We start from the raw sequence: 19,005 nt of genomic DNA on the forward strand, positions 1-19,005 counted from the left end.
TGGAGGGAGAACAAATCAACATCATTCCTTGAACTTTTCACAAAAATATAAACCACAGAAGTTTTTAAGGGATGAGGTTTAGTAGTTTCCTATTTAACAAAAGTCCTTTCTTTCTGTCATAAGTCTCCATGTAATTTTGAACCTTTAAATGCGTATTCCTTTAAATGGCAGAAACTGCAGTTATGTACCTTGTCCTCCGAGTCTCACAATTTTGGCCACACATGTTCATACCTAACAAGTTATTCTTCATTCTTAGATTAGTATAATCTACATTCTTTCAGGGCTACTTTGGGGATTTTATTTTAAAGCTAATTACTTACACAGCTAAAAAAACATAACTTTTTGCTCTCGGATGGGACTGATGAAGATAAATTGTAGGAGAATTTAGACATATGATAGGTTTCTTACCAAGAAGGAGTGGAATAGTGATGAGATTCTGCTCCTCATTCATTTCAAGAGAGAAATAGTCGTCTAACATAAGTGCTCGCTTCTTCAGTTTAGCAAGTGCTTTTTGCACAACTTCTTCAGCAGGCCCATCTTCTAAGTACTTCTTGGCTTCATCAAGTTCCAATCCCAAAAGCAGGAGTGCTTTTATTTCCATGGGCTCCTATGTCGACAAAAGACAAATTAAGGATGAAACAAAGTAAAAAATGAATTGAAAATGGATGGAAAATGCCAAGAAAAGGTATCCAACCATGAGGAGAAATAAGAAAAAAAAACATTTTTGAAGTTTTGAGGACTCGAAAAAGAGTTAAACATCACTTGATCTTTTTTCCGTGAGAGTAAAAATGTTCCTTTACACTGTGTCTATAGACTCAGCAGGAAAAAATTCCCTGATTTTCCTAGGTTTCCCCTGACTTAATTAATCAAAATTCCTTGACTTCTCACATGAACAATTTTACACTCCTAGAACTGGAAAAAAAATTTCTGGAATTAATTTCGCTCCACATGATAGACACAAATGAGTCTATTAGTTAGGTATTAATTGGATTACATTTTGCAATAAGGAACCACTATTTCTGGCCCATTTTAGAGACAACATACATGACGTTGGTTTCTCTATGCAGATATGTGATTTTAAGAAAGAGCCAGAGATAGTTCCTGGTTCCTTATTGACAAATGCAATCCAATTGTTACCTAAAATTGCGAATTCTTTCTTAAAAATTATTCTTCTCCAGAGCACTGGGTACCTAACCAGATTGAGACTCCGTTTGATTATGCCGACAGCGATTCTTAAATAGAAAGTTCCCAGATTTTTCAAATTTCTAGTCTTTTTTGTTAATTCTCTCCTTTTTCCATTCTTTTCCTAGCCTGATGAAATTCCCTGACAGTCCTTAGTTTTCCAGACGTTTAAACACCCTGTGCAGTGGATTTACATTCCTCCAAACTTGAGAAAGTTTAATGATCAATCACCGGAAGGAGTTCTGCGTTTAGTAAGAGACATTTCTTTCGGGTGCCAAAAACTGCAATTCTCAATTTAGAAACACAGCAATAAGTTCAACTGGAACAATGCACCTAGAATACTAGCACACATAAAGCTAATGGGATATCATTCCATTTATAAAATTAATTGCAAAAAGAAATAATCTAGTATGGAGTAATTTCCTTTTTTCTTTTTTTTGTTTTTGTTTTTAAAAAAAATATATCCTGTAGATGCATGGTACATATAGGTAAAATCTTACACATTTTCACAGGCTAAAAGAAGGCGGTTTTGCGTAACTTAAATTGGATTGCATTTTGCAAAGAGGAACCAAGAGCATTCAAATGTCCCTAAGATTAAGCAACTATTTTTACCTTGCAAACGTAAACTTATCATCTAAACAATTTGTATCTTTACTTCCGAGACTCTATAAATTCAAGACGAAAATTACCTATGTAATTTTATTTTTTGCATGATTTAAGTTTTACTATCGCAAATAATTTAAGTGGCGCAATCCTAGCAACGTTGGAATGCTATTGGTTCCTTTTTGCAAAATGAAATCTAATTGAAGGTCCATAATCATTCAGCACAAGGCTACAGAAAACTGATCTTGTAGTCTCTGTATAAAACAATTGTCATAAAAAATACTTTGGACACCATGTTGGCTTCTAACTTATTGCTAATGCCACCCTGATACTTGCACCAACCTTCCAGTGGTTGCGATTGGGAGTGAGTGGAGGGCGACTTTACCCCTTGGTGTTGAGAAAAAAAATTAATGGAAATTTGAGGTTTTAGGACTGAGTTTTTTAAGGACCAGTGGCGATCAATGATTCAATTCAAAAAACTTTCTGAATTGTTGAAATTTTTCTTTGACATTCTCAATTATTCTTTCTGCTAATGATAAGAGCCACAAAAAGGCTTTTACTGATCTTTTAGTTCATGAAAATACAGACAAGTTTAGACCGCCCAATGCAGTCTAAAAATAGTGTGGAACCATGAAGACACAACAAATTGACCATGAAACCATCAGACTCTGTTCTCGATTTGCGATGTTGCAGTCTTCCTGTCAGAGTTTCTTTTTTAAGTGGAAAATTACTCCTTTTCAATTTTTGAAAACTTCCAAGATTTTTCTTCTCTGTGAAAATTTCAAGGAATGACATGGATTAGTTCTCCTTCAAAAAATAAAATAGGAGCAGAAATTGTTAAAGCACTGCAAATGAGATACATGATCTGGTAGTTTTACCATCAACATATGATTGATTACATTCCTCATCTTCGACAGAAAAATTTAGCTGTACATTTGGAATACAGATGTTAATGAATACTATTGGATGGATTAACGTGCTACTGAGCAGATGTAACAATGGGCGTTTTTTATTGATTGCACAAAAATTCCCTGACTTTTCTTACTCAGTGTGGATCTATATTTTGGGGTCTATGTATTTTCACCCTGACTTTTCCCAGTTTTTCAGGTCATAGACAGTTTTGACATAAGTACCAGAATGCGTGATTTTTTACTTACGGAATATTTTATCGCTCCAAAATTTCCAAACTCGTACAAAAGGATTTGATAAAATGCCTCCGACCTGGAGTGAAAAACATAGGAAAAAATAGTTTTATAATGGTGCAAATTACTGGCCTATTATTAGAACTACGCCGATAGTTGCATTAAAAGTCATTACAAAAACTGGAATGGATAGGTGATACAAAGTTAAGATCAACTGTCTGCCAGAAAGACTTTATATTGATAAAGTGAATGGAATGGTACATTTTTAGTCAATTTTCAAAGTTTTAACAAAAATGAAGTTTAAGAAAAATATACTGACTGATCATCACCTTCGTGATTTTTAAAAAATGTATAAGATAATAAATTGATGGATACTCTAACAGTCTAGAGCAAAGAACTTACATGATTGTCTGGATATTAGCACAGAATAAATTTGTAGTGCTTTGAAAAAGAAGCCAATGAGGTTTTGTGCAGCCAACATACGTGGATTGATTGAATATTTCTCGGAGGGTTACACTACATTGTTCTTCAATTTCTCGCCGCAAAGAGAGAACGCTAGTCAGATTGATTTCTCGCCTGTTGAAGTAGTAATGAAAAAATTAAAACAATGACAAATGAAAATGAGATAAATGTATTTGTATTTTTTCATCACTTATTTCACATATTTTCTTGATCGCACCAACATGGCTTTTATTCGATTTTCACATTTTTATGATTTAGTAGCCATTGAACCCATTGACAAGCAAAGGGAAATTTCTAAATTGAAGTCAGAGGTACTCAAAACAACAACAGGAAAAGAAAAATGCACCATATTGGCGAGCGTTTCCATTTTAACTACACTGCCATTGGTGCCTTCGCATGTTATCCTGACACAAGTATTACTGGTCTTGTGAGTCGAGTAACCATACTTTATCTTCTGTGAACTATGATTTGATAAAAAAAAAAGTCATTCAGATGGAGTTACAGGACAAAGCACACCACACCACTGGTAAGTAAGAAGTAAGACGAAAAGATTCTATCTCGAATAGTGCGAAAAACCGCAATACAGCAGGTGCCAAATTAATTAATAAAAAAACTGACAGCGCTGCACTGATGATGGTTCCAATTAAACCCTAAATGCATCTGGAGTTGCCTTGCTGGTTGGTCGTGGCTAATGTTGCTCTTAAAAGCATATCTTTGGAGGGGAAAAGCTCTGTTTTTTTTTTTTTTTCTCCATCACAATGAGTGTCTTTACAGAATAAACACCATGGCTGTGATGTTAAGTCAAAATGTTGTCTCTAAATGAATAAATTGAAGCATGTAACAAATCTTGATGCGGGTTTTTCATGGTTCCACCCTTGATGGTCTATATGCTTTTTTCAAAGTTAGTATCTAGCCGGCTGAGATGCATGAATTCTTAAGTCTAATTGACTTTTATTCCTATCCTAAATATAACAATGGGGATACAATACATTGATCATTCATGAGACACAAAATAATAGGCAGCGATCATTCTTTCTTTACTTACCGTTGGGCATTGGTACTTGAAGTCTTCTTGAATGCTGGAGCTATAACTTTTTTCGGCTGGCTGTCTTTATCACAATCAGATGACTGAGAAGGGAGTAAAAATTTATCCATTTTTTGAGCTTTTGGATCAGTACGAACCATTTTACATGGTGCTACTGGGGCTTCTTTATCTTTGTTTTTGACTGGGTTTTCTTCTTTACTCGGTATTGTTGGCTTCGATGGTAAAAATTTTGACTGTAAACAAAGTTGACAGCATTTTAAGGTAAATGGAAGAACCAATCTAAAGTAAATTTGAATTTCAACCAATTAAAATTTAGATTAAATTATTAACTTTAATGTAAAACATTTGTGAGTTTTTTATTTCATATTCTTTGACCTCTCATTTGTGAGTTGCGTTTTAATGGAGTAACTGGGACAACTTTACGAACAGTCAGCTGTCAATTTTGAGTAACCAATTATTGAGATTGGTTTACTCAACTCCTGTTACATATTTAAAACACCAAATGCGTTTTGGAGTCTTAAGACTGCAGAATAATTCTGGTGTCAAAGCAAGTGGAGCTTAACAATCCCACCATCGTCGTTTTCCTCAGAGAATATATCCGCAAACAGCATTCAAATTTCCAAGGGACATTTGTTGCATGTTTCTGTGGCCTGTTAGGAAAGAAGTGCTAAAACACCGTGGCAGGCAGCATGTTCAACTAAAAACTCATTATAGATACTGAAGACAAAAATGAATCTAAGGAGAAGTACGTTGGCATTGTTGTCACAAATCACAATAAACAGTTCTTACCAGGAACAAAGCTGATTTATTTTTTCTGAAAAGAGTAAAATAGAAACAGATATTTTAAAACTTGTAGAGACGACGCATATCTTTATGATAGTGGACTTGAATAATGAGTTAACTTACTTCTCAGAACGCTGTTGGAAGTATATAAATTAAATTTTGTAAAATAAAGATACCAAAAATATCTAAAAAGTCTACGAAAAATGACTGGAGGTTACCTTTAAGTAAAATGCACGAGAGTGGTCTGCACCTGCCAACTTGGCCTCAATGGCAGATTTCACTTTTTCGATGATGACTTCCTCATGAAGGAAAAATACTTCATGCTTTGTCGGATGTACATTGACATCAACATTTCTTGGATCAAGTTCCAAGCTCAGGTACATAAAAGGGTAGGAATTCTTCGCCAAGTACAAACTATAGATATTCTCTAAGGCTTTGCGTAGGGCTGAAACAAAAAGGGAGACTCAATTCAACACAAAATACTTCACATTTGCATTAAATACTTTGTTAGAAAATTTATGATAAAAAGGAAAATAAGATACACAGTTGAAACATTTAAACTTAAAAAGAAAGTTTTTGAGCCTTCCAATCGATGATTAGTATCTATATTCTTGCTGTCACATGATCTGCGTACACATCTTGCCTCGTCACCAAGTAAGTCTTGAAATTTCAAACCAAATGACTCATGCAATTTCAACATTATCAGGTTCAAAATGAATATTGCTGAATCAGTTTCTCCCCTGAGACATATTAAACCAAAGTGTTTCAATAAAATAAAATTCGGAGTTACTGACCTGTTGAATCGACTAATCTGTGATTAATGAACAAAAGAAAATGAGGTTTTTTGGTTGCGTAGTTTGCATTTGAAATAAATCCTTTAAACTTAATCTTCATTTTTTCATCCTCCAAGTCTACTTCCAGCAATTCTCTACAAAAATAAACAGATTTCACCTCGATCAAACTTTAGATAAAGAAGATATAATGAAAAAGTATGACAAGCCAGTAAGTATGAGCAAACAGATGTAAAAAGTGGAAGTTGAACTTAGCAAAGACAAATTTTGAAATGACTGTGGTACAATTCAGTCAAATATTCTGAAATGGTGGAGTAGTTATCCTGGACAACATTTGCGAGTATTAGTCAATTCAAGTTTCTTGGCGACTGACATCTTTTTTTTCTCACAGATCAGGCTTGGCAGAACATTAATCAACACTTACGTTGACAAACGTGTGCTGATCAATCCCTCAGGAGTCGTTCCTTTCTGGTACAAACGCAATACTGTGGTCATGTAGGAAAACAGCCTATCTAGGGCCACAAATCATAGAGAAAGAATAAACAAGAAATATTTAATGTAAAGAAAAGATTCAAAATTCATTTAAACATACATTGAATATTGTATCGAGGGGAAAGCATCTTTCTCAATTTAAGAAACAGATTTCTTGCTAAGGCGATGGACCTCTAGAATCTCTCTGGAGTAAAAGTGAAAAAAAACTACGACTGACAGAAAATATTCTCCACCGGACCTCACAAATAATGTTTAGATTGGTAAAGAACAATAGACGACTCACCTTGCTACATTGGTACCATAAATTGCTTTGATATTATCAACATGGGTTGAGTTTGGATGTGTTCGAATGTCAGTCAAGCTTTCTCCTTGTTTTTTCAAACAAAAACCTACTTTGGGATTGTGAACAGCATATTTACTCACCTACAAAGGGAGAAATAAAGTGAATGATTCAGAATTAAGTACAAAGATAGGTGCTTAAAAATAAAAAGTAAAACATAAAACAACAACATACAATACTTGTTCCAGAGAGTATACAATTTAGACGAATCATCTTGACCCAGAAAGTCATCATTCACCCTGTAATCGTAACCACTTTGGGGACATCTACGTAGCCAGAAAGAATCTGCGTTTGCTGATTAGCTGAACTCAGCTGCAGGCATCGCCTTACTACATCAACTCGACAGTCAGATTTTTATTAGTTTTTTCCTCACTTAAAAATGAGTTTTTTTACTTTTTAAGAAACATTTTCGTTTTTTCACAACATTTCACCTGCAGAGAACTGTACAACCACCCTGCAAAAATTCCTTGCCACTGCTCCAAAATGGCTCAAATGAAAAAATGTCTAAGAACAAAATTTTCTTACTTGGACCTTTTAAATCAAAGAGAACTATGACCATTCTGACAAGAGCCCTGAGATTCATATTGATACATGTATGATAAAGCTCAAACCAACATTGATATAGTTCCTTTTGCTTTAAATATGTCCATTTCAGTATTCAGTGTTAAGAATCCACCCCTGAAGTTTTTGCAATTCGATTTTGGGCACCCTGTGTTTGTTGGACCCTTCAATGTTTAATCAAGAGGTGAAGACTAACTTAAGCCGGAATCATACTCTGAATGTGACTTGATTGTGCAGGTCATCAGCCCGATGCCTGAATTTTGCGTATCACATGCAAAATTCAGGGCACCGATGAAGATAGGAGCTCAGCAGTTATCAATTTGTCTGAATTATTTGAGTAAATATGATAAAATCTGGATGAAAATAACTCAAATTTACGAAATTTCAGCTGCTGAGTAATGACTGTTGACTCCCATAATCAGCTGTCAAATTTAGCGTTCGATTCCAGCTTCACAACATGACTTGCAACTTAATATTATCTAAATGTAATAGATATCATGAAAATAATCACACGACATATTTGGGGAGAGGTCCAGAAATGCAAAAACGTAAATCCAATGAAAAATCCTATAGGAAGTTTGAAAACTGTGGACAAAATTAGTTTTCTGTCAAATACTTGAAATTATCAACAAAGGAGGAGTTGCGTTTTGGGCCTTTTCCGGCCCCACCTGGATTTTGCTAAATGTTTCATATTTTCAAAGTACTAGTTTTAGGTAGACTCTGTGCCAAATATTAGACCGAACGGAGCCCATGCAAGGGCGCAGCAGCGCCTCAAACCCAAAATCCTGGAATCGAAAAACTATTATTTTCGTCGACTTTTTCGACTGTTATCACTCTTCCAGCACATGATTCTTATGTATTTTTTTGCGTACTTTTTGTTTCTGGCCTTTTTAAAGGCCTCCGATAAATTTTAAGGGGCCTTATGGCCCATTGTTGCCATTTTTGGCCCATTTTTAGGGGTTTTTTTCCATTTAACACATTCAAAACTCAACTTAATCCAAAAACTGTGTACATTTTTGAAAAGTACGTAAAAAAATGAATAAAAAATGTTCAGTAAAATTTTTTCCTATGTTGCCAAATTTCCGAGAAAATTGGTCCCAAAGTGTCGAAAACGGCAAAAAATCGATAAATCGCCGCGTCTAAGGTTCAAGAAAGTGGAGTACATTTTTCATACTGTACCAGATAACAGCTCGAGAAAAATCGTCCTGAAGCGTCAAAAATGCCAAAAATTGGATTAATCATCACGTCGGAGGTTCCAGGAAGTGAATTATGACATTCATGTGGATCGTGGGACACTTTCTCCACGCATTTTCTGTTCTTCGGTATATTTGGCCTGTAGCAAGCATCTTGAGAACCAAGGATTATCTCGAGGTTACAGGAATAAAGAGGTGAACTGGAGTGAAGGATAAAGTAAAAGCACCTTGAGGGCCCGTTTTGTCACGTTCATCTGCGCCATTACATGTTCCTTGAGATGCATTGCAATTTTCCATTTTCGATACGTTATTTGTAGTGAAAAAAAACTTGAAATTCACTTCCTGGAACCTCCGACGTGATGATTAATCCAATTTTTGGCATTTTTGACGCTTCAGGACGATTTTTCTCGAAAATTTGGCAACAGAGGGAAAAGGTACAAATCACATATCTATGTATTTTTTTACGTTCTTTCCGAAATTGTACACGGTTTTTAGATTAAATTAAGTTTCACACACGTAAACTTGAAAAAAAACCCTAAAAATTGGTGAAAATTGGCAACAATGGACCGTTAGGCCTTTTAAAACTCACAGGAAGCCATTTTTATGGCCAGATATGAAAAGTACGTAGAAAAATACATATAGTACACACCCATAGAGGGTGACTAAGGTCGAAAAACATTCAAAAGAGCTGCCTTCAAGTATAAAAAGGCCGCTAAAATCGACATCTCGGTCAATTTTCACATCGTGGGAATCCAGGTACAACTATGATATTTTAGTATGTTGTATGGATGGATAAGAGCTGTTATCTGGTACAGTATGAAAAATGTACTCCACTTTCTTGAACCTTAGACGCGGCGATTTATCGATTTTTTGCCGTTTTCGACACTTTGGGACCAATTTTCTCGGAAATTTGGCAACATAGGAAAAAATTTTACTGAACATTTTTTATTCATTTTTTTACGTACTTTTCAAAAATGTACACAGTTTTTGGATTAAGTTGAGTTTTGAATGTGTTAAATGGAAAAAACCCCTAAAAATGGGCCAAAAATGGCAACAATGGGCCATAAGGCCCCTTAAAATTTATCGGAGGCCTTTAAAAAGGCCAGAAACAAAAAGTACGCAAAAAAATACATAAGAATCATGTGCTGGAAGAGTGATAACAGTCGAAAAAGTCGACGAAAATAATAGTTTTTCGATTCCAGGATTTTGGGTTTGAGGCGCTGCTGCGCCCTTGCATGGGCTCCGTTCGGTCTAATATTTGGCACAGAGTCTACCTAAAACTAGTACTTTGAAAATATGAAACATTTAGCAAAATCCAGGTGGGGCCGGAAAAGGCCCAAAACGCAACTCCTCCTTTGATGTTTTTGATGGTATAAATAATTGGCAAAATTTTTGTTTTTGGTTGAAAAAAAAAATACATTTGCTACTACTTTTTGCTTGAGTCAAGAGTAAAAGAAGGTGCATTAAACAATGTAAGAAAAAAACGGTTTTTCAAATTAAATTAAAATTCTATTCTAAGGTTGCACTTAGTAATCAAGTCATTGGACTGTCACAAAACACAAGATAAAAAAGATACTTACAACATCAGCCACTTTTGCAAACTCTTCACTAGGATTTTTCAATGCTTTTTTCCGTGTTGCTATATTATAGAACAAATCTTCAACTATGATAGTCGTTCCCTGATTTCCAGCAATCATTTTAGGGGTTCCGATTAAATTCCCATCTTCATATGTGCACCTAAGAAATGAATAATTATGAGCAAGTTATCTTCAAAAATACTCAAAGGCTTGATTTGAAAAGGAACTTTGGAATTTGGTAAAGCAGATTTTTTTTCCGAAAAATTTTTGGATATTCTATTAATTTTTAAGAGAAAATACATAGGGTCCAGCCCAAAATTTAAAAAAAAAAAAAAAAAAAAAAACCCGAATTTAGTTACATCATGGTTTCACTGTACACTTGATGAGATAGAAATGGTCCATTTCAATGATTCGGCTATTCATTTGATCAAATGCACTTAAATCTATGAAAGTTGAATAGATACCAAGTTGATTGGACTGTGGCTACGGATCTCTCGAGATTTTTACTGGATCAAATTATTTCTGTACATACTTATAGGCACAAGGCTCCAGAGATGTTTTCGTGATGATTGTAAGATGCGCTACATGACTGATACTTGCAAGGGCTTCTCCACGAAAACCAAAAGTTGCAATTGTGTTTAAATCTTCAAAACTGCTGAGTTTACTCGTCGTGAAACGTTTGCATACGATGGATAGATCTTCCTTGCGAATGCCGGTTCCATTATCTTGAATCTGGAGAAAAATCAAATTAGGAAAAAAAGTGAGATTTGTACTGTAATTTTGGCCAGGTTGATTCACTAAAAGTGCTTGAGGTGCTTGAGGACACAGATGTGCAATTGGTAACTAGAGAAAAGTTATTAAAATTGTTAAATTAATGTTAAACATAAAAAAAAATCAATTTTCATTAATTCAAATACAGAATCAATTTTTAACTAAAATTTTCAAAAGCTTGAAGTTGGAAAAATTACATACTTTATGCGAGGAGATGCCTTATCATGACTCTTAAAACCACTGAAATAATCGTGTTTGCGTTGCTATTTTGTGGTAGTGATCACGTAATTTCTCAATTTTTTATAATATTGCAGTAAAAATTGCACTTTCTCCGCGACAACAATGTGAAAAGCACTGAACTTCCTTGGATTCAATGAATCCAAAAGAAGTGTCGCTTATGTTACGCCATATTGAGCTGAAAATTGCGCTGTCACCTGCAGGAGAGCAAGGGAGCAACTATTTGAACTCTGGAGTAGGTATGTGGTATTACGCGAAATTGAAGGAAAATCATAGTTTTTCGCAGTCTCAAGTTCCTGCCTTTCATGAACATTATACTCTCGTACACCTAAAAATCTCGTATTTTCCTTCATATTGACCTGAAAATTAAGTGATCTTTGGTGATCTTAATCAATTTCAGAAAAATTTGTGTAAATTCCTCGATATTCAGTTGAATTACGCGAAACAATTCATGACTTACTATGAATTAAATAATATGATCTTATTCAATCTTGTTACTATATTTTTATAGATGACAAGTACCTTACTTTTTTCAGGATAATTATCCATCATTAAGTTCATATCATTAATCAATGGATTCTAGTTTTTAAAGGTCTGCTCTCCTCTATTTTACTGTAAAAATACTCGCTTCATCAGGCATAAGCAAACTTAAACTCGATTTCAGGTATTCATAGAATCATTTTTAACCACAAGGTGGCTCATAATTACTATGGCAAAGTTCCTAGTGGGCTTCTCAATACTATGATCTGAACATTTTCTCAGGCTTCATGTAAATTCCTGAGAGTCTTTGTAAAACAGAGCAATGGTCCTCCTAAACCTCTTAAAAATTGAAAGGAATTAGAAGATATTAACACCCATCAAAGCAGATTTTCGTCATTGCAATGGAATATCAATCTTGGAAACAGAATCAAGTGCACGAATGCAAATTTACTGCCTACACTAAATTAAAAATACCTACTTAAAACCAGGGAAGCATCAAACTATGTTGAGCATCTTTTTGAAGTTGGAGGTGAAATGAAGAATCAATACATTTTTGTTAGGGTCATGGCAGATTTGTTAATATGTTTTTCCTTTAATTTTTGAAGAGTACTCTCTGAAAATTATAGAGAAAAATTTCTCAAAAATACTTCCATAAAAATAGAGTAGGAGTAAGACTTTTGGAACACTGCAATAGAAAAATCTGTTTTCCTAGTTTCGTGGTCAATAAATTATTAAGGATAAGAAAGAGAAAAGTACCTGTAATAATTTAAGACCTCCAGCCTTTAATGTTATCTGAATATTAGTTGATTTGGCATCCAAACTGAAAAAAATGAAAATTATAATTAAGTATGCAGTCATCGTAGTTACTTAGATGAGAAAGTTGCTTTGGAAAGAAAAACCTTTTGTCAGTGGTATTGATTAACATGAAAGATACTTAGTTAGAATGGGTGTTAATGCACGTTCTGTTTCACATGATACCCACAGCTAAGTAAATACCGAAAAGAAGGAAGTCATAACATGCCTACAATATCTCACTGCATAAAAAGTTTTTCTTTCTTGGTTGAAATATGAAGTTGCCTTGTGGAAAAATGTTCAACTTCACAGTTTGTACGGGGAGTTACTTATTTTACCAAGCTAAGACAGTAGTTCAATTAGAAAGCTTCCGCACTCATGCGTTGGTATTTCTGTTTAGGTAATTTTGTTCAAATTTAGACCCAAAAATTGAAGAGACACCAATGATTAGAGATTGGGAATTGAGCTTATCCTCATTTTCACTCTCTTTATCAAAGATTCTGGTTTAATTGAGGAAACCCACAAACTCTTTCTCCTCTAGTCTTTCATGGCCCTATCATCAGCCAAGTCATCAGCCAACAGCATCCTAGTTTAGTACTTTCACGCTTAGAAAGGTCATAGAATCTTGGCGACAAAAGATAACCACACAGGGTAGCATGGATTTTGTCCCTTGTTTTCAGACTAGTAACATCTGTTCTTAGAAAAAAATATAATGAGGAGGTAAGTAAATGCGGAAAAAAGAAAAAAGGGATAACCTGTTCTCGAGCAGCTCTTTGAGGGCATTTGCCGGACGCTGAATTACTTCTCCAGCAGCAATACGGTTGACTACCGTTTCATCCAATGCTCGTATTGTAGGAGGAATTTTATCATCCATGATTGAAAATCTGATAAAAAATGCAATAAATAAAATTAAAGAAATTATATTTGTGGCACTCAATGCATCTCATCACAGGAGACTTCTAAACTGTGTCGTAGACATGTGCATGCATCTCATTACCTACTTAAGTTAGGTTTTACTCATGTTAGTTAGAGCCCGTTTCAGATTACTTTTCCTCTTTCATTGGACACGCAGATACAGAATATGTATGGGGAACTGACCTGCGGCAGGTTTATGCCCAATGAGTTTGCAGGCTCCTTACTTAAGTGCACGAGGATCTGCTATCTTTATTCAGACACCAAGGGTGGATACAAAAATAAAGATGAAAGATCTTTCGTCTTCTTCTGAGAGAGAATTTACTCACAAGGCAAAGACTCTACTGCAAAAAAATTTTCCTACTCCCTGGTCAACCTATGAATCTGGGAGCACACTGACAAACTGATCTGAAAGTAAAGACCTTAGCGGTGTCCGAGCCATAGAATTATTTCAACAACTGTAACTTGACAGGCACAGATTTACATTGGTACAGTGACAACAAACTGAAGTACACACTAGTACTACATATTGACGGTGTAAGTCGGCAATCACATAACTCGTTTGCGGTGTCTGAAAATCTCCGCCTCTGTTGTTTTTTAAGGGAGAACAAACTGATACCATTCCTTGAAGTTTTTGCAGAATTTTCCACGCATAGAGCAGAAAAATCATAAAGAACTGCCGTTGAGTAGTTTTCCGTTTAAAAAATATAGTATGGCACTAAGTCTGCGACATTGCAAACCGAGTTATGTGATTGCCGACTTACATCGTCGATATGCCCATTTGATTGTGAGAAAATGCATCAAATTCAGCGAGTATAACAATAATGGGAATGGTATTACGTGGAGTAAAGAAACGAATTATATGAGATAAGAACCTTACGTTCCAACGAAGAATAGTGAGAAAACTACAGCTTCGAAAGTTCGGAATTGACAGAAATAAGTAGCATGTGCTGAAAATTTAAATTCAAAACAAAACAAAAACAAGGAGCAGAGGTTGGTTTATTGACATACGTCAATTTGGTTGGTTGGTACATAGTACGTCATCAACATGGCGCAGAAATGTGCGATTGCACTAACCTAGGTTTATAACACGTATTTTATTTTTATTTTTAATTTATTTGGAGTTTGAGGTTAGAAACCACAATTTTGAATAAATTTCGACTAGCTGGTCATTTTTTTTAGATCAACTAAGTTTTTTCTGCCTACTTACCTGTCATATCGCTTGTTGTAAATCAAGAGTGTGCCTTTTTCGTGGTAGTTACATTTGCGTTTGTTTTCAATCGGAGAGGTATCATATTGTGGTGTGAGTATCTAAACTACCTTAAATATGCCGGAGTATCCTAATCAGGAGTCTGCTGAAGGCGGGCGCTCAGTGAGGCTTACCAATGATGATTTTCGGAAGCTTTTGATGACACCTAGGTCATCAGCTCCCTCATCATTCCCAACCTCATCAGTTGTTAACCAGTTCAAGGAGGCTCAGGCTGAAGAACCCAAAAAGTTTCCTGAAGATGTTGCGCAAGAAGATGACAAAGCTGAAAGACGGAGGAAGAAGAAAAGTTTCTATGCAAAACTTAAGAAGCAAGAGGAGGACAAAATGGCAGAGCTTGCTGAAAAATACCGTGACCGAGCAAAGGAGCGGCGAGAAGGAGCAAACCCTGACTACCAAGCGGAAGATCCGTTGGCCTCTGCAAGTGGGTATCGTGCCGTGGCGCCTGATTTGAAATCTGGTATGGATGCAGCCGAAAGAAGGCGTCAAATGATTCAAGAGTCTAAATTTTTGGGTGGTGACATGGAGCACACTCACTTGGTCAAAGGGCTTGATTATGCACTTCTTCAGAAAGTCCGAAGTGAAATTGAAATGAAAGAGCAGGAACAAGAACAAGAGATGGAACAGATAATCAGCAAACCACGGAAAGAGAAAAAGGTAGAGGAAGAGGAAATGCAATTCAAAACAAGACTTGGAAGGAATGTTTATCGTACAATCATGGGCACCAAGGAAATTAAAAGGAATGATCTATTCGCCCCACAGAGAATGGCCTACGTCATTGACATACAAGATGAAATCGCTGACACAGACATCCCTATGACGTTAATCAGAAGTAAAGCGGATATTCCTAATCTAGAAGAAAAACCAACTCTTACAACCAATGATATAGTCATCAATAAATTAGCGCAAATTCTTTCTTACTTGAGACAAGGACCTCGGCACTCGAAAAAATCTAAGAAGAAGGAAAAATCTCAGGTCAGTAGCTCTTTGGTTTTATCCCATTGATTTTTAGGTACTGTTCCTACAATACAGCACTTTGTGTCTTTGCTACTTGGAAGATCCAAAATAGTCACCCTTCATATTATTTAACGGTATTTACATTTGATTAAGAAACATGCGACATCCAAAATTAAGGAGAAAATAAAAAATTAACCATGTAGATGATAATATTTACTTGCATGACTTATTTTTGATGTATTGTAAATGTCCAGACTTACACTGCAAGAAATTTTCATTTTATCCATGAGGTATATCTTTACATGGAAATGAACACTGTGTAGGTATCCTTCTAAGTTTTTAAATATGCAAGGGGAGGTAATGAAATTGACTAAAAATAGGAATGGACAACAATTAAGATTGATTGTAAACCAATATTTGCGCATCCTAGATAATATGCTTCTGCCATTCCCTCTATTCGTGTTATGAAACTCAGCTAAATGTAAGTAAGGCATTTTTGACCCTTCAATTTTTTTTTTGGCAGGTTGAAGAGAATATATACCCAGAGGTTGGTGACTACAATCCATCGCTTGTCAAAAATGAATCATCAGGAAAGAGGAAAACATCCAATTACTTCAGTTCCACTGATCGCGAGAACGAGCTACAACAACAGAGCCTTGATAGACAAGAAGAGCGGAAGAAAATACTGCGAGGTGTTGCAGCAAAAGAAGAGGGTGGAAAACAATCAGGACTTCTCTCTCGTCTTGCTGCAGAACCAACTGGTTATGCTGAATGCTATCCAGGTTAGTTTTGCTGTACAGGAAAATTCTCAATGAAGTTGAAACTTTTTTGTGGTTTTAAAAGGAGATTATCATGCAAGCATGGGGACAGTTCAGGTCATAGAGGAAAATGAGGAGGTGTTCGCATTTCAGACTTCTTGGATTTTGTTGATGAAGGTTGGTACCGAAGGTTCTATCATCGATTTGCTTGAAAGTGCAGTCGTTTACGAAAAAAGGAATTCAATTGAAAATATTTTAAATTATTTTGAGTTGATCCAAGTAAGCAAAAAAATTGGAAGCTATGGTCCGTTTTTCATACTTCAAATTTCGAATTTTGCAATAATATCGATGCAATATTGTACCTACCTATGACATCATGTGGTAAACAATCCTCAAGATGCGAACGCTTCCCTTTTTTTCCTCATGAGTTCAGGTATTACCCAAGGCAATCTGGTCGAATTTTTAAATCCCCCTTCCTCCCATTGTAAGACTCCGCCTGGTGTCTCTTTTTTAGGATTACTCTCAGGACATCAGGAGCTCTTAAATTCTCAAATAATTTATTTTTATTAGCATTACCTATCTATAATAGCATTTATTATGTTTCTTAAGTTCAGTTTTGCTACAATTCAGCATTTCATTTACCTAGTTCAGCTTTGCCAGGAACAAAATCCAATGCTTGAATCTCATGTTTGCAGCAAAATTTTATCCAGAATAAGAAGAGTAATTTCTCAGCCAAAATTTTGCTCCTGTATAAGTTTCAAGAGTAACGTTTTGCTCAGTGCACGAACGCAAAATAACTATTGAAACTTGTATCTGTAACAAAATTTTAGCTGGAAGTAACACTCTTTCGACTCATTTCTGGCGGTAAGGAAAACCAAGGTCAGGAATTTGCAGCAATGAAGAAAAGTCTAGGAGTTGGTGGGAAAACTCAGAGAATTTGGCAAATAGTTAGTTGGTGGGAAAACTCAGAGAATTTGGCAAATAGTCAGTTGGCTCCTCCTTGCCGTTAGTGCCCTCTGAACAACTTCCGAGTCCCTATTTCTACAATTTGAATTTCTTGAAGCGGAAGTTTTGTCCAAAATAAATTGATGAACAACATATTTTATTTATTTATTTACTTTATTTTTTTTTTAAAAAAAATAAATGAAGCCAAATTTTTGTTCACAAAAGTCTAGGAATTTGAAAATTTTGGAGTTCGGGAAAAATTAGGGTAAGTTGGGGGATTTGTAAATGGAGAACTTAGGTACAAAAACCCTCTGCAAGTAAAACAATTTAAACCTAAGTACGAAGCATGTGTCAAACTGCTCCTTACCTGTCCGCTCAGCTACATTTACAAAAGACTAACATGTGATTTCACCTAAATATCTGTAAAAAACGTCATATGCCGTACACAGAATTAAATTCATGCTTATTTTTAAATCATGTCAAACTAGAGGTATTTCCTTTTTGTTAGACTTTTCAGTGCTCTTCAGTCTCTCTTTTTTTCTGTATTTTTATAAAAGGAAATATTCCATGTTTACGATTGGAAGCTAGAAGCAGAAGCAGATACTATTAAAAGAAAAAGAAAAAAAAAGCTGTGCTGATGATAAATCCAATTGAAGTCTGTATGCATCTGCAGCTCCCTTCTTGATTAGTTGCAGCAAGTGTTGCACTAAAGAGAATATCTCCCTGAAGGAACATTGTGCTTTATTGATCTCTTTTCCTGTCATAAAAGAGTCAGTTTTATCTTTGATTCCGACAGTGATGCATGCACAATGCACATTGGCTAAAACACCCTTTTTTTGTCTCAGTTGCTATTTACCTGTCTAGGCTCAACCTTAGGAAATGCAGTTTTTTTTTAAAATTTGCTATTTATTTTATCCTTTTAAAAACCATGTGATTTTCACAGGTTTGGAGGAGATGCAAGACGCTATTGATGACTCAGATGATGAAGTTGACTTCACAAAAATGGATCTTGGTAACAAAAAAGGCCCAGTTGGAAGATGGGACTTTGACACCACTGAAGAGTACAGCAACTATATGAATAGCAAAGAAGCTCTACCGAAGGCTGCGTTTCAATATGGTGTCAAAATGGCTGATGGTAGACGCACAAGAAAGTACAATAAAGAGAAGAACGATCGCGCTGAGTTAGACAGAGAATGGAATAAAATTCAGAACATAATTCAGAAGCACAAACCCGACTCTTCCAGCAAAGATTCTGATGGACCTGCATTTAAGATCCCTCGATATGCCTAAAACTTCTTTGGTAATTGTAAGTACATCTCTCTCAGCCCTCTTAATATGAATTGTATTCCCTCAGTTATCTAGACCCCCAGTTGCTCAAATTGATCTACCCCCCCATCTGTGAATAGTGGAATTTTTTAACTAAAACACAAGTCGGAGAAGAATAGTATAGAGGAACAGAAACATCAAGTGTGTCCCTGCCTCTCTACTTGTGTTCTCAAAAATAATGTATCTTAGTTGAACTACGAAATGGTCTGAAAAAGAGGAAAGGATCTAAAGACATTACTCAGTTTATGAGCCTTTCAGCAAAATTCTTGGGATTAGGTTACACTCTCTATCATCCGAGCCACCCCAGTGACACGAGTTCAATAATAAAGTAAATACAATAACCCTATCCTTTGATCGAGGGAACAACCAACCTCTCCTTTTTCAAATTT

The 19,005-nt window shown here is 35.5% G+C and overlaps 2 protein-coding genes across 2 annotated transcripts; one reads left to right on the plus strand and one right to left on the minus strand.

Moving 5' to 3' along the window:
* Positions 1-408: 408 nt before the first annotated feature.
* On the minus strand, positions 409-13,361 carry LOC140224780 (DNA mismatch repair protein Mlh1-like; the record flags this gene model as incomplete). The annotated part of the gene is given in 11 exon segments (XM_072301420.1): positions 409-607; positions 2,943-3,006; positions 3,330-3,503; positions 4,435-4,667; positions 5,436-5,662; positions 6,012-6,145; positions 6,784-6,923; positions 10,175-10,331; positions 10,704-10,903; positions 12,416-12,479; positions 13,207-13,361. Coding segments are annotated over 11 exon segments (1,711 nt in total), but the record flags the coding sequence as incomplete, so codon positions are not given.
* A 1,205-nt stretch (positions 13,362-14,566) lies between these two features.
* LOC140224745 (protein Red-like) lies at positions 14,567-18,623 on the plus strand. Its single transcript, XM_072301218.1, has 3 exons — positions 14,567-15,605; positions 16,111-16,369; positions 18,234-18,623. Exons 1-3 carry the CDS (start codon positions 14,691-14,693, stop codon positions 18,578-18,580), a joined length of 1,521 nt encoding a protein of 506 aa, XP_072157319.1. The 5' UTR covers positions 14,567-14,690; the 3' UTR covers positions 18,581-18,623.
* Positions 18,624-19,005: the final 382 nt, after the last annotated feature.

The sequence above is a fragment of the Bemisia tabaci genome, chromosome 6 (assembly GCF_918797505.1).
Source record: "Bemisia tabaci chromosome 6, PGI_BMITA_v3".
NCBI lineage: Eukaryota > Metazoa > Arthropoda > Insecta > Hemiptera > Aleyrodidae > Bemisia > Bemisia tabaci.